The sequence below is a fragment of the Rhinoraja longicauda genome, chromosome 11 (assembly GCF_053455715.1).
Source record: "Rhinoraja longicauda isolate Sanriku21f chromosome 11, sRhiLon1.1, whole genome shotgun sequence".
Taxonomy (NCBI): Eukaryota; Metazoa; Chordata; class Chondrichthyes; order Rajiformes; family Arhynchobatidae; genus Rhinoraja; species Rhinoraja longicauda.
In genome coordinates, this window is record NC_135963.1 from 22583548 (window position 1) to 22599504 (window position 15957).

At 38.6% G+C, this 15957-nt stretch overlaps 1 protein-coding gene across 1 annotated transcript in view; it reads left to right on the plus strand.

Annotated features, from left to right (window-relative positions):
- The window catches only part of LOC144598366 (ERI1 exoribonuclease 3-like), a 272324-nt gene extending 257573 nt beyond the window's left edge, over positions 1–14751 (plus strand). Inside the window, exon 8 of the mRNA XM_078408446.1 lies at positions 12419–14751. Coding sequence (XP_078264572.1) covers positions 12419–12501 — 83 coding nt within the window. The 3' untranslated portion in view covers positions 12502–14751. The remainder of the gene's footprint in view (positions 1–12418) is intronic.
- The last annotated feature ends 1206 nt before the right edge of the window (positions 14752–15957 follow it).

Genomic DNA, 15957 nt, shown 5'->3' on the forward strand with positions numbered 1-15957 from the left:
TAAGAGTACAAGCGCTTTGCTCAGCTGCATTTTACAGACCTCAATCTGAATTGGAGGAAAGCCAATTTGTTTCTTTTGCTCGGGTTTGCTTGATTGAACGAATCATTAAACTTCTATTACTTGTATTTGATTCTGCCTATTTCTGATACTGAAAATCATGTAGTGTTTGGAAAATATGCATTTGCATGGTGTCCTACCGGTCATTGTTCTACAGTGTCTTTCTTGAGGGACGTCCTAGATTGAGTGATTGGGCAAAAACCTGGCAAATGGAGTTTAAGTGGGAAAGTATGAGATAATACAGTTCAGTAAGAGGATTCATAATGAGGATTACTATCTAAATGGACAGAGATTGCAAATGAGTGAAGTACAAAGGGGCCTAGGTGTTGCAGTACAGAATCACAAGAAGTTAGCAGGGAGGTCTACCAAGTAGTGAAGGTGGCAATGGATGTTGGCCTTTCTAGTGAAAGCCTTGCCTGGAAATTTTTCCTCTCAAAGCAGTGAAGCTCTGGAATTCTATGCCACAGAAGGTTGTGGATGCTAGATGATTGGAAATATTTCTGATGAAGATAGATAAATATTTGAAGAAGCCAGAATTAAGTGTTGTGAGGAACTGGCACAGGAATGGAGTTGAAGCTAGCACAGATCAGCTATGATCATATTCAATGGCAGGGAAGGCGTGAGGGATCTATTGGCCTATTCCTGTCAGGATGGTATATCTTCCAAAAATGAAATACAGAAAATGCTGAAGTAACTCAGTGAGACTACCAGCATTTTATGAAAAAGAGTATTAAAATTACAGAACCAAGGAGGAAATAAGATCAGGCATTGCTTCCATGCTTCCTCCGTTAGGCAATTGTTTTGCCATGGACTATTCCATGGGCTTCTATTGAAGCCTGACCATAGCACCTACCCGGGATTTTCACTCAAAAACCGACAACAATGTTTTCATCCAAAAAATGATACAAAGTGCTGGAGTCAATAGTCAATAGTCGTTTATCTGTCACATACACATAAATGTGTAGTGAAATGAAAAATTACCCGCAGTTCAACAATAAGACCAATAAGTATAATCAATAAAAATGCAATAACACATGCAATCATAAACTAACACCAAACAAAAGAAACATCCATCACAGTGAGTCTCCTCCAGTCCCTCCTCACTGTGATGGAAGGCCAGAATGTCTTTCTCTCTTCCCCTGCCATCTTCTCCCGCGTAGCTCAGTGGGTCAGGCTTCAGTCTGCAAAAGGGTCCCATCCTGAAATGTTACTACCCAACCATGTTCTCCAGGAATGATGTCTGACCTGCTGAGTTACATCAGCACTTTGTGTCTTTTTTTGTTGTTGTAAACCAGCATCTGCCGATCCTTGTTTCTACTGTTATCATCCAGCTGTCTTCACGTGGAAACCAGTGTTGGGACATTATAATTTAGTTCATCAGTTCAACCTTTGTTTTTACATTCAGGGGGAGCATGTGGATTATTGCCTGCAACTGTCCCCGCACCCCACTTCCCCACCCCTTCGATTCTTGCTTTGAATTAAAATTAAGGCTATAGAATCAGCTGGCTTTTATTTTGTTTCTTTTTAGATTTTACACTTTCATTAGAAAAAAAAAGGAATTGTAATTGAATTCATTTTCTCCATAAACTGCCATAATTCAAGAATTAATAATGTTCAATACATTCCTGGTAATGTGCTTCACAGTATCTGTATCGCACTGGTTACAAGACCTTTTTTCATTGTAAGGGAGCCGAGCTGTAAGACAGATTTAAAGAAAATAATTCTCTGCTCAAGGGTTAAAAAGAAGCAAGATTGTTCTGAAAGAAATCCTAGCCACTAATGGAAAGATCGAAAGCCCCTATATCACTTAGTACATGTCTACTTCTACTTTATACCTAAGGCATTCATTGTCTCAACTTTGGCTTGGTTCAATCAAACACAAGCCTAACATACAGCATCACTTGTGCATCAGGACATTGAAATATGGCTACAATTAGCTCAGATACAGTTCAATTATGATAAACAGTGCAGCACCCTTTAAGCTATGATTAAAAGGCCTCCCCTTTGATAGAGAGACCTAATTTCACATTATTATTGCCGGGGCTTGATTATAAAATACTCTCTGAATTTACAGTGAAGAGATGGATGTCGGGGCGTCTTTATCATCTTCAGATCAGTGGCGATGCAAAGCTCTTTCCCCATACCATTCATTTTGATTTTTTCAGCGTGGCACCGCTATAGTCTGCCACACACAGCTGGGCAAAGTCACCCTTACGGTAACAGCATGATAGATTACTGCACCATAATGAAATGGAGACATCAAGCCTCCACACTAAAACATAATCCAACAGGATTGCACTGTCCTGAATGGAGGAGAAGAATCGCTTCTCTTTCAGCTTCATCAAGAAAAGAATTACACACTGCAGTTGCAGCTCCTTAAAGCTGCATTGTACCATCCTGATTATTGTTACACCAGACATTAAAAAAACCTTTTTAAAGCGGGTACTTTATCTTCAAATTTTAAAATAATTTGAAATGTTTTTAACATCTAGCCAAGTTGGTTAAACCTGCAAATATTGATCACATTTTTAGAAAACATGCAAAGCTTTTCAGTTTCAATGTTCGGTTTCAATTTCTCTTTAATTTTTCGCTATTCTCCTCTTATCACTGTTATTTAATTGTACCAAATGTTAACACTAAAGTTCTTATAATGAAAATCATGCATAATGTTAATTGTTTCAGGGCTGTCTCCAATGTGAGTTTTATATTAAGTTGAACAATCACTGATCTGAAGATGTTTCGGATGCATTGCAGTTTAGTATTTTGACACACTTGCACACACTTGTTTTATCTAAAAGGAAATATGGGAGTTAACAAAAAAAAATCAACCTTAATAAGTAAATTCATATTTTAGTAAGCTGTATGAAACATATTCTTAAGCAAGCACCAAAAGCAGATGTCCATGATACCTCAATCGCTGAGTGTGGAAATAGATCCACCGAGTCCATGCTGACCAGCGATCACCCCTGTACACTCGCACTATCCTACACACTAGGGACAATTTACAATTTTACAGAAGTCAAGTAACCTACAACCCTGCATGGCTTTGGAGTTGTTTATGTTACAGTTGACTGAAACCAATGACAATTGTAATCAAGCTATTCTTTCTCTGGATATGGTATTCACTCTCCACCTTTCATTTCGTTGATTGCTACGAAATGCACTTTAATTTTACAAACTCTTTCATTCAAAGTGAGTGATTTTTATTCTCTAAATCATATTGAGCTGACAGAAGCAAGCCTCTTTAAGTAAAAGTTTTAAAATCTAGTTTTCTTTCTTACAAACTGGCAGCTTTGATTTTACTTAGCGCTTGGCACCCTTTGATCCATCGGAGTATTTATTAATGAACTATATTATGAATATATTATAAATGAATTAAACAAATGCGCACAAAGCACCTAATTTTAGACTGAAAAACTATAGCAAAAATGTTGACTTTCTTTATTTTGAAATTTTTTTTAAATAGTAACATCAAAATGTGGCAAAATACATGAGCATTGTTTCATATCTTCTCAGTTGACATTTCCTGGAACATGTTCAACGCACAAGTAAAGGAATGACGAGAGGTATTGGGAATGAGCCGCCAAAGGAGGTAGTTGAGGCAGTTATAATAAGATTTAAAAGACACTTGGACAGGGATATGGATAGGAAAGGTCTAGAAGGATATGAACCAAATGCAGGCAAGTGTGACTAGCTTTGGTGGGGCATCTTGGTCTTCATGGACGAGTTGGGCCGAAGGGCCTGTTTCCATGCTACATGATTCTGTGTCACAAACATATGATTGAACATCTGCTGCTGCACTTTGAGTTATACAGCACATAAATGGGTCCTATGATTCGCCACATCCATGCCAGCCCTCGTGTATGTTGACCAGCAGTTTGTGACTGAAACTAGAGATGGAAATGTTGCTAATTGTTTTCCCTTGATGGCATAGGAATGATAGCCTGCCAGTGTTAGTGTGTTACATTGGCAATGTGCAGCATCGACCAAGTTATTTTGAATGCAAGCCCACTCCTTCAGTAGCTCCCAAGGACTCAGAAATGACTGAACTGATGTGGCACATTTTTGCAATTCATAATCTGTTGGCCCGCTCAGTAAATTGAGGATAGGGGGGCAAGTGGGGAGAGAAAGAGCCAGAGGTTGTAGGACTGATTGGGATCTAGGGATGGTGTTCAGATATTGTCAAGTGGGGCAGGCCAAAAGCTCCATCAGGGACCTCGTTGTTTTATTGCTCGGTTTGGTCTCTTGGGATTGGAGGGAGAAATGGCTGGATAAGATGGAAGATCATTGGGCACCAGAAGCATTTTAGTCGAGCAACTTGCTGTGAAATTATGATGACTACTATTGAAAGGTTGATTCATTTATCAGGCAGCACTCAAAACAGTGTTTAGGCTGTGATAATCTTTAGTGCATGTCTGATACTGAAAACTCAAATCAACACACATGACTTATACTAAAGGGGGGATGGGGGATGATGACTAGCTGTATTTTTGGAATGATGTGAAGTGCCCTTTGACTAGTCGTTATTGTATATCCCGCTGGTAATTGTATGGTCCTGAAATAAACAGCACTACATGATCTAATTTGCAGGGTTGGTCATTTTCCGTTGATACGACACCCGATGCCCCTGCTGCTTCTCATAACTTGCCATCTCTAAGATGACATGAAGGCAAATGTCAGCTGTTGCTCATTGGCAAACTGCAAATAAATTTATTTTCCAACTAACCTGCAAGCCAACCGTACAATTGACCTCTGAACTTCATGGCAGTCCTGAGAGCCTCTCTGATTTACTGGAAGCAGCAGTTTAAACAATGAAACTTTTTCTTGCACATCTTTGTTGAAACACAATATTATTTTCTCTATCAGCTCAGAGTTACTGTCAACATTTTCCACAATTAGCCATTCAGTTGCATACAGCTTTACAATACTAACCTGAAATTTGTTTTTAGCACTTGGAAATAGAGTTAAAAATGTTTTGGGGGTCCTTCACAATCTATGAAGAATTGAGAGATGTTTAAATTAAATAATTCATTTGTGTGAGGAAATATTAGTAAAAAATAGCAAAATATTAGCAAATATTGGCAAAATAGCAAAAACTAATTTTTGCAGATAACATTTCAACAAATTATTTGTGATCTCTTCATTTATTGAGGGGAAGGAAGAACTGATTTTGAAGGTGTAGGTGAGATAGTTGAAATTAATCTAACACATGTATCCACAGATAAAAGAACTGTCATGTTCATAAATCAGCAAAGACAATCCAAAGTTAAGAGTCATTTTGTTTTGGTATTAGTATTGGTTTATTATTTTCACGTATATTTTCACGTATACCTATTTTTATGCTCAGATTATTCAGAATAATTACTGAATTATACAAATCTCCAGAAATCTTCAGATATTTAAAAAAAATAAAGATTTGCCTCTCTCTAATGTGGAAAGCATTTAAATAGTTCTGCCTTTAACGGTTGCTGATTTGTGAGCAAGACTTTTTTAATATCCTTCAAATTTAACTTTCCACTTCTCTCAAAATTATTAATTATCATTCACCAGGAGAATTTTATTCTTTAAAATGGGATGAAGTACAACTTTGGTACAGGCAATGAACCAGTCAGTAAGGGTAGAGAATAGCTCCAAAAAGATCCACTGATTCAATAGTGGATCAGATGAAGCGAAGCAAAGGCAATAATGCAGTGGAGATGGATGGGTAGGCACAGTAAAATTAAAATAAATGTTGGCTGGTGAGTCACTTTTTTCAGTTCTGCCAAAGCTTGCAAGTAACCAGCCACATGCTCATTGGCAAGTGGCTTTTTACTTGCACATTTCTAGCCGACATTGCCCATTAAAGGAAGAAATTACCTAAGGGTCTCTACCCCCTTCATAACTGCTGCTCCTGATTATTGAACAGTTTGCAGATGGAAGAAATGAATATTCTTTTTGTGTATATCACTAAAGAGTTGAGACATTATATCTATCTATACATCTAGTAACTAACTCGTGCCAACCTCAAACTCTGGATGCAGCACATAATTAATTCAACATAGCACCACGTGACTGCTTGATAATAATCTAAAAAAAAGAGGTAGCATTACCATCAACACTACAGGGAAATCAAATACTTTAGGATGAGCTAAAATAAATATTAAATTGCTATTCATGCATATATGGTGATATATTACTTCTACTACTTTAGGTTGTAATTTACAATCTGTAAAATAACTCCTGACATTTTCATAATTAAATCCCATCCCTTTTTACCAGAGGCTTGGGCAAACTTTTTCAAAAAACAGCATTCAATGTTGGTTTTTAAGGCATTAAAGATGTCTTAAAACTTTAATTGGGGACATTTTTTCTCCTCGTGTAAATTTTTTCTGAGTGTAAATTTAAGAGGTTTTCAGGATAGCACAGAGGAATTTATGAAAAGAAACAAAAAAAATTGAACCATCAATAGATTAAAAGCTTTGCTCACAGATGACCATGAAGGATAATGTGGGTTTATGGGGCAAACTAGCATGCTAGAGAGAGAGAGTTGAATGAGGATTGGAGCGAAAAACAGAATATGATTGAATGAGTTGAGAGAAGTAGATGCTGACAGAATTCAAAGTTGAAATGATTCAGAAAAATTATATGTAATTGATTTACAGTGATTGACCAAACTTAAGTTTTGGGTGCAAAGGTTTTGAGTGCAAAATGCAGGCATCTTTCACCTAGAAGAATTAGGGGGACAGGGCTTTCTCCATCGCTGCTCCCACCCTATGGAACACACTACCCCAAACCGTCAGAGACTCCTCCTCACTCACCACATTCAAAACATCACTGAAGTCTCACCTCTTCAGCACTGCCTTCAACCACTGAAGGTCACCTCACTTTCTGTCTCCTTTCTCTGTTCGTTTACTTATTTATCTATTTATTCACTTCTCTATGTTCTAGAAATCCCTGTAAAGCGTCTTTGAGAGTTTGAAAAGCGCTATATAAATGTAATGCATTATTATTATTATTATTATTACATATATTCCATTGTTTTAATTCAAAGCCAATAATTGGTTCATTTTAATATCAATACTGATACATTCTACTCAGTATCATTCTCAAAAGCACGCATTGAGTGGGAGACCAAAACAACACACGTCTGGACACAAGATCACTATTTTAACTCTCTGTGTATTTTAGCAAATGCGCAGACACAGCTTTACCATATTGTTGCATGTATACATCGCATAGCAGCTTTACCATATTGTTGCATGTATACATCACAAATACTACTTGTAGGCAACGTGCGATTGGAACAGAAATTTCCACCTGTTTCAATTGCTGTGGATGATTGATAGGAGATAGGAGGAGACCTTGGGATTTGAGGGAGTAAGAACAGCAATACTGCAGCTCCCTACTGCTCAACCATCATTTTTACACAAGAAATTCAACTTGCAGTGTTCCCTGTGTAGAATGCTGGTTAGGGTATACTTTATCAGTTACAACTGAGCAGTAAGTGGAGAGTACATAAATAACATTAGTAATTAAGAGTGTAGGAAACTTAGTAATTAAGAGGAGGTGTGCACCACAGAGAAGATTTTATCTCCTCTTCTTGCCAGTTCCCCATAACATTCAATTTTCAGATTTTTCAAAAATGTATCCATTTCCTCTTCAAATCACAATTTTCTCAATTGCAATTAAATAATGTAAAAACCATGAAAATAAATAGGGCATTCAAAAGAAACTAGGGTTTTCAAAAGAGAGTAATTGGGATGAGAAAATAGCTACCTGAATGAATAGTTGAGGCAAATTGTATTAGTGATTTTAAAGGAGAAGAACGCCAAGCAAATAGGAGGAAAATGGGTTATGCTGATACAGTTAACTAGGGGAAGATGACGAGTGGGGCAAATGGTTTTAGGGTAAAATGTCTGACCATCAAGTTCAAATCTCATTCGGTAATGATTTCTGTCCTATGTTAGTAACAATGCTGAAGGATACCATTCAGCCCTGTCCATGAGGAGCATTTCCTTTAATCTTATTTTCTTGTACCCCTGTTCTCTCCCACACACTCATCAACCCTTTGTTTCTTGTTGCCATTCAACTACACTGCGGGGTAATTTATAGCAGTCAATTAAACTGACCAACATATCTTTGGAATACAAAAGGAATGCCGAGCATCTGATGAAGTCCACATGGTCACAGATTCTGCACCGACAGCATCTGAGGTCAGGATCAAACCCAGGTAGCTGGTGGTGGAGGCTGCAGCATTAACTGAACCATCACAGATAATGAAGGATGGGTTTCTCTTATGTAATTTTCAACCGCTGGATGAGGCTTATGATAGAAAACAGGACTGGAGCTAATTGTAAATCACCACAAGCATGATTTTAAAAAAATACCCCACTAAGATTAAAATTAGTCTGTAAGCTAACATACTTGGACAGCAGCTAATAGAAATATTTTCATTGGATACATGTGCAGCAGTTTCATTTAAGTTCCAAAAGATGAATGCACTTTTCCACCATGCCATCTAACCGTACATAATGTTTCAGCTGTCCATCTAGTTAACTATAACTTGAATTTAACCATAAAATAAATAATAAAAGCATTAATTAATCTTAATATAGATGGTTCTTCCCCACACCATAGCACACAATATGCAAAGTGATCAAAACATATAAACAAAAGAGAAAGTTTACCAGGCATACATACGGCCAGCTTCTCACCTGCCAATAATGGTTGACTATAACATGCGCAGTGACAAAGCCTCATCAACTATAAGAAAATAACTGCAGATGCTGGTACAAATCGATTTATTCACAAAATGCTGGAGTAACTCAGCAGGTCAGGCAGCATCTCGGGAGAGAAGGAATGGGTGACGTTTCGGGTCGAGACCCTTCTTCAGACTTACTTTTTTTATTTTATTTTATTTTTTTAAATATTTTTTTTTAATAGAGTTCGGGGATGGGGCCAGTGTACGTCTGGAACAGGGATTGTTCGACGTACCCGACAAAGAGGCAGGCGTAGCTAGGGCCCATGCGAGTGCCCATAGCTACGCCTCTGGTTTGGAGGAAGTGGGAGGAGTCAAAGGAGAAGTTGTTGAGGGTAAGAACCAGCTCTGCTAGGCGGAGGAGAGTGTTGGTCGATGGGGATTGGCTGGTTCTACGGTCGAGGAAGAAACGGAGGGCTTCGAGACCATCCTTGTGGGGGATGGAAGTGTAGAGTGACTGGACATCCATGGTGAAAATGAGGGAGTGGGGGCCTGGGAACCGGAAGTTATCCAGGAGATGGAGAGCGTGAGGTGTCTTGGACGTAGGTGGGGAGGGATTTAACCAGGGGGGATAGGATGGAGTCGAGGTAGGTAGAGATAAGTCCGGTGGGGCATGAGCAGGCAGAGACAATGGGTCTGCCGGGACAGTTGTGTTTGTGGATTTTGGGTAGGAGGTAGAATCGGGCCGTGCGGGGCTGGGGAACTATGAGATTGGAGGCACTGAGGGGTAGATCGCCGGAGTTGGTGAGGTCGGTGATGGTGCTGCTGATGAAGGTCTGGTGTTTATCGGTGGGGTCATGGTCCAGGGATAGGTAGGAAGAGGTGTCTGATAGTTGTCGTCTGGCCTCGGTGCGGTAGAGGTCAGCACGCCAGACTACCACAGCCCCTCCCTTGTCAGCGGGTTTAATTATTAAGCCTCATCAACTAATTGAGTTTGGCAGACTCTCACTCCAATGAACCCTCCACCGTGCCAGCCTCAAAAGCAGCTTGCAAGTGGTCATATATCTGGCATTCAGCCATGCTGAGCTGCCAGGTACTCCACCAAAACTTATTTTTCAACTTGACAGGCAACAACCAACACTTGAATTTCCTTAAAATGTAGAAACAAGGAAGGGCAGATGCAAGTTTACAAAAAAGGCACAAAGTGCTGGAGTAACTCTGCGCGTACAGTAGCATCATTGGAAATATGGATAGATGACGTTTCGGGTTGGAACCCTTCTTGAATTTCCTTTATTGTTAAGGAATATAGCAATAAAAATCTCCTTGCTGTGTATCTAGCATTGCACATTTTATGAACACAGCAAAATGTTTTATAACCTGTGTTATGAATCTTAATACATGCAATGCTACTCTATAGTATTAAGCCCAATAACTTATTTTGATCGTATCCTGAAGCTTTGTGCAATCAAATCCTTTTTAATGAGGTTTGAATAGAGTTTTGTTTCAGCAAATTTTCGATGGCAGATTAATGATATTTTGTTAATATCATTAATCTGTCCAATCTTTCATGGGTAGTTGACAGTGCTGTTTTCTTTGTCCCGATTATACAAAATATATATTTGTGTGTACTTTGCTACGAGTTCCTTATATTTAAAGGCCTGCGAAGTGCTACTGCACAATTAATTCTGCAAACTAAAACAAGGCCAATTTGATGGTGGCACTGAACAAATAACAAACACATCCTTTCAGACAATAAACATATCTGATATCTTTAGCGCAGATATTAAGCAGAGGTAGAGTTCTGAACGGTCATAAAACGGTCCTTCCACATGCCAGGGTACTGATTCGCTTCTATGTCATTGTGGACTTTGAACTCTGGAACTGGTGTGCTACACTGCTGAGATCTATATTCTGCATTCTGTATCTTTTCCTTTGTTCTACCTATTGTGCTTGAGCTTGGCTTGATTGTATAGTTTTATCTGATTTGATTGGATTTCATGTAAAACAAAGCTTTTCAGTACCTTGTTTTTTACATGACAATAATAAATCTAAACCTAAAGACTTAAATGTACTAAAGGAACCTCCACTAACCTAATCTACTGTTCCAGTTGTGAGAGAGTTAGAAATAGCTCCTCGGGCTAATGGAATCAAGGGATATGGGGAGAAAGCAGCAACGGGCCACTGATTTTGGATGATCAGCCATGATCATATTGAATGGTGGTGCTGGCGCAAAGGGCCGAATGGCCTACTCCTGCACCTATTTTCTATATTTCTATCTTTTCCATACATCGACAAGACTACGCGTGGACTCAGCGATCATTTCGCCAAACACTTGCGCTCAGTCTGCCAAGGCCTTCTGGATCGGCACGGTAGCGCAGCGGTAGAGTTGCTGCTTTACAGCGAATGCAGCGCCGGAGACTCAGGTTCGATCCTGACTACGGGTGCTGCACTGTAAGGAGTTTGTACGTTCTCCCCGTGACCTGCGTGGGTTTTCTCCGAGATCTTCGGTTTCCTCCCACACTCCAAAGACGTACAGGTATGTAGGTTAATTGGCTGGGTAAATGTAAAAATTGTCCCTAGTGGGTGTAGGATAGTGTTAATGTGCGGGGATCGCTGGGCGGCACGGACTTGGAGGGCCGAAAAGGCCTGTTTCCGGCTGTATATATATGATATGATATGATATGATCTTTAGGTTGCTGACCATTTTATCGTTCCTCCCCATTCCCATGCTGACCTTTCTGTCCTGCAAACTGGAGGAACAGCACCTCATATTCCACTTGGGTAGCTTACAACCCATGAGTATGAGCATGAATTCTCCAATTTTAGGTGACTAACCTACAGCCCCCCCTCCCCTCATTTTCCTCCCCCTCTCTTGTCTGTACCCCATCTGGATGCTCACCCAATTCTCCCCTCCTCGTCCATCTATATTCCTTTTGCTAGCTTCACAATTCACACTTCTTCTATCCTAATCTCACACCTTATTTGTTGTATCTCTGTCCTTTGTCCTACTATCTTCCTATCAAAACTCCTCTCACCTGCATCCACCTATCACTTGCCAGGGTTTGTCCTGCTCCTCCTCTCCTCCAGCTTTCTTCCCTCCATCCAGTCCTTTCCCTTTGAGATGTAGTTCTGGGTTTGGAGAGTCTCTATCTCATCATAAACCAGCCGGAAAATCAAATAAAAAGATGATAGTGGAAAGCAAGGTTCACTTTACTTTTCTCCTTCCCTTTCCCTGGTGTGCATTATCCCTTAGATGAATAGATTCTGCTGATATGCATTGCAAAAACCATGAAAAACACAATTTCCATTCCATTTCCCCCACATCCTCCATCTACACCCAAGCTCCAGACTGAGTCAGAGAATCTGCTCCTTCCCACAGTCTCACCTGGTCCAAGGGCTTCCACCCTTCAGCAGGACCTGCCTCACTTCCAACTGAACTCACCTGGCAGTAGTTTCTTTGTTTGAGGCAGTGGTGCTCCAAAGGTCACTGGCTCAGGGATATGTCAATGCCTCTGCCAAGCCACTCTAAAAAGCTGGAGCAAAGTTTTGGCAATTATGGAATTAATTCTGATCAGATGATGTGCTCAGGAGTTCATTACATTGCTTTCTTGTTCTTCTACATGTTGTAGTTTGTATTATCTTTGCATTTTAAAGAGTGAAACCATCATTTTTTTTCTCAAACAGATGACTGCAAGAATATTGCCAGCATATTGAAGGAACTAGCACGAAGAGGGTTCACTTTCAAACAAACCGGATCCAACCTTTAAAAAAGAACTTGGCTCATTGCTTTGGAAAAGACCATGAAGATATCTGGGAAAAGTTGTTCAATCGCATGTGGCATGTAATCTATCGTCAAAAACTAAGCTAGTTTCATTATACCAGAATGATCGAGTTTTAATTATATTAATATCACACCAGATATATATTGCCTCATAAGGTGTATAGTTCTGTCACTAAGTAGTATAACATACCTTCCTTTATATTTGAAAACTTAATCCTATCCTTTACCTCACAAAAACTACATCTCACCTGTTTTTTCCTTTAGAATTGTGATATATAGATTGCCTCAAAGTGCCCAATATTAGATACTTGAAGAGCTTCGTCCGACCTTTTACAGATGTATCTAAATCTCCTAGGTCCTTTCTGGAAGTGGCTGGGGTTAAACCGTGTCTGCAGTTTTGTTCTAAATGAACCGAGACTGAGAATGATGCTGGACAGAGGCCCAATTTTCTTTGTGGTAACATTTATAATTGCAGTCTCTGTGCAATGTGAAAATTCTCCACATACATAATTTGGAATTACACAATTCTACTATACACTTGCGTTTTCCTTTGCATCATCTAAGAGTTCACTTTGAAACACCTTCCTTTTAAAGCAGCATTAGCTGTTCTTACCTTTTTCCAGAAAGTTCTATTTTGTTTTATTACTTAAATAATTTTCAAATTATGAGAGAAAAAATACTCTTCAATGCAGGTGAAAGTTGAGGGACCTGCAATAATGGTGTGTTTCTTAAATTAAGGTAGCTGAAGTGTTTGAAAGTTGATGAAGAAAATACATTTCATGTGACATTTTTGGAATTATGGGGAAGAAAAAGATGACATAAGAGGTCAGCAAGTAGCTGAAGCAGTGTTTACATTTCTCTCTCCTGATTGATGGTTATCAATAAGGGAATAACAATCTGGGTTCAATCTTAATCTTCAATCAAACGTAATTAGTTTATACTCAACTCTTATTGAATTTAATTAACCCATGTAATTATTCTATCACTACAACATTGCGTGATGAAAATATGCAAAATTCTTTTGTAATAAAAACTTCTGAAATGCAGATATTTCTTTTCTATTTTCTATACTGTGAGTTAGTGAATAGTTTGTGAGGGTATTACTTTATTTTATGATCAGTTAGTCAAGTTTGGATTGAAATAATTTAAACAAATGCAATGAAAGAATCTAAATAAGATGTTTCAATATCTCTTACATAAGAATATTCTGCAATTCAAAAAACAACCAGCCACTCATTCCCAGTAAACCATTACTACCTGGGAATATACATTCACACATTATTAATGTTAATTAGTTTAGAGATTCCACGCAGAAACACCATCGAGTCCTGCACACTAACACTATCCTACAAACTAAGGACAATTTATAATTATACCAAGTCAATTAGCCTACAAACCCGTACATCTTTAGAGTGTGGGTTGAAACCGGAGAAAACCCACGCAGGTCAGGGGAGAACGTACAAACTCCCTACAGATGGCGTCCATAATCAGGATCGAACCCGGGTCTCTCGTGCTCTAGCAACCCTACTGCTGCGCCACCATGCCACCCAATTATTGACCTTTTAATTCTAAATGTAAAACAAAATGGATAGTGATTCCCGCATTGCAAATACAAACGACACTCATCATTTCCATGCAGCAGAGACATTTCTTTGGAACTGTGATTTTTGGATTGTTGTCCAACTTGAACATAGTTAATAGAATTTTGATGACAAAGCAGTTGCTTCCTTGTTCTAATGGAATTACCTGCGACATTATTATTTCCAGGTTGTTGTCTGAAATCTTGATTTGAGAAAGATTCCTACCTACCTAAAGGATAAGACTAATCGCAGTGAAACAACAGCTGAAAGATATTCTTTTCCCTGAAATGTCACAAAGAAACTTGTTTTGTTTATCTTTGTTCCATCATATGGCTGGATTGTACAATTTACCTCAATAGTATGGCACAAGAATTTAGCCCACAAACAGGTTGATAATCTTAAATGAATGTTCTTTCAAAGTTATTCTTCATACCCAAGTGAGAAAATTGTCCATTTTATAAATCTCAGAATGTAATATGGATTTTATGGAGTTATTTGTGTATTAGGTGCAGACAATGACATTAACTAACAGTTGATATAGATACCTGACAAATGTTTTTAATGTTTCTGTCATTCAGGTCTATATTGGTACATATAAAGTAAATGATCAAAAAATTCATAGATCATTAGGAAACTCAATAAAACACATAACCGTCTCATTGTCAAGTGAAATGTTGTAACACGTGCACTACAAAATTGTTTTCATTCTTTAATCAACTTATGATGGAACGCACAATTTACTCTATCAATACATTTTACATTATTGATGTCAATGCTTTCACCACTTTTAGAATGATAACTTCCATTTAAAGTTGAAGGATCACCACCGTTGGTTTCCATTAGCCCCAAATCTCTACCAAACTTGGTTATAAAAATAGTGTACATCTCTATAACAGAAATTCATCAAAACTGTTGTCTAAAATTTAGCATTTTAGTGATATATCAAATTGGCATTAAATTCTGGGATACAAATGAACTGTAAAAAGTTAAGGTTAAGCCTGTTTATTGATGTAACTGCCAATATATTTTGGATAGCAAGTCACACCATGGAGAGAGCAGATATACAACAATGAGTGAGGTGGCTGTTTTACTACAGCAAGACCTTAAAAGCAATTTGTTTTTTTAAAGTGAAGAAGAGTTAACAGCTATTCAAATTTATGTTATCATGGTCATATATTTAAAGAGCTGTTAACTTGTGCAATGACATTTCACATGATTTTCAACGTGAAAAATAATTCTGAAATTCTCCAGAAAGATTTTTGCCTAAAAGTACAATTGCAATTTGACTTTTTTCAATGATAGTCATAGATTCATACAGAAATAAAGTACTGAAAGAGACCCTTCGGCCCATTGAGTCCTTGCTGACCATCATTTGAACCTCTGTGCTGCTGACCTCTCTCATCTTGATGCCAGTGCAGCCAATACATATTATTTGCACTGCTCTAACACCACTTCACCATTGATAAATGCCTTTCCGAAAAACTGCTGGGACCACACATGCAAAGTACAACACCAGCCATATTTCCATCCCAGCCAGTCACATGAAAATTATAAAAACTGCAGATGTTGGAAATCTGAAATAAGAACAGAAAATACTGGAAACATTCAGCAGGACAGATAGTATTTGTGTAAAGAAAAACAAAAGTTAATGTTGCAGGTCAGAGCTCCTTTGGCAGATCCCAGCCACATCGTGTGCTGACCAACCTTCCTGGTCTTTCCCACACCATCTCCACTCAACGTCAGGCCTACAGCCAAATACCTGGGCTCAGAGGACATCTTTATGCACAGACACATGCCACTCAATAATCTTCAAATTCTTAGGCATTTGCACTGTCAACATCAATGTTAAAGTGTGGATATAT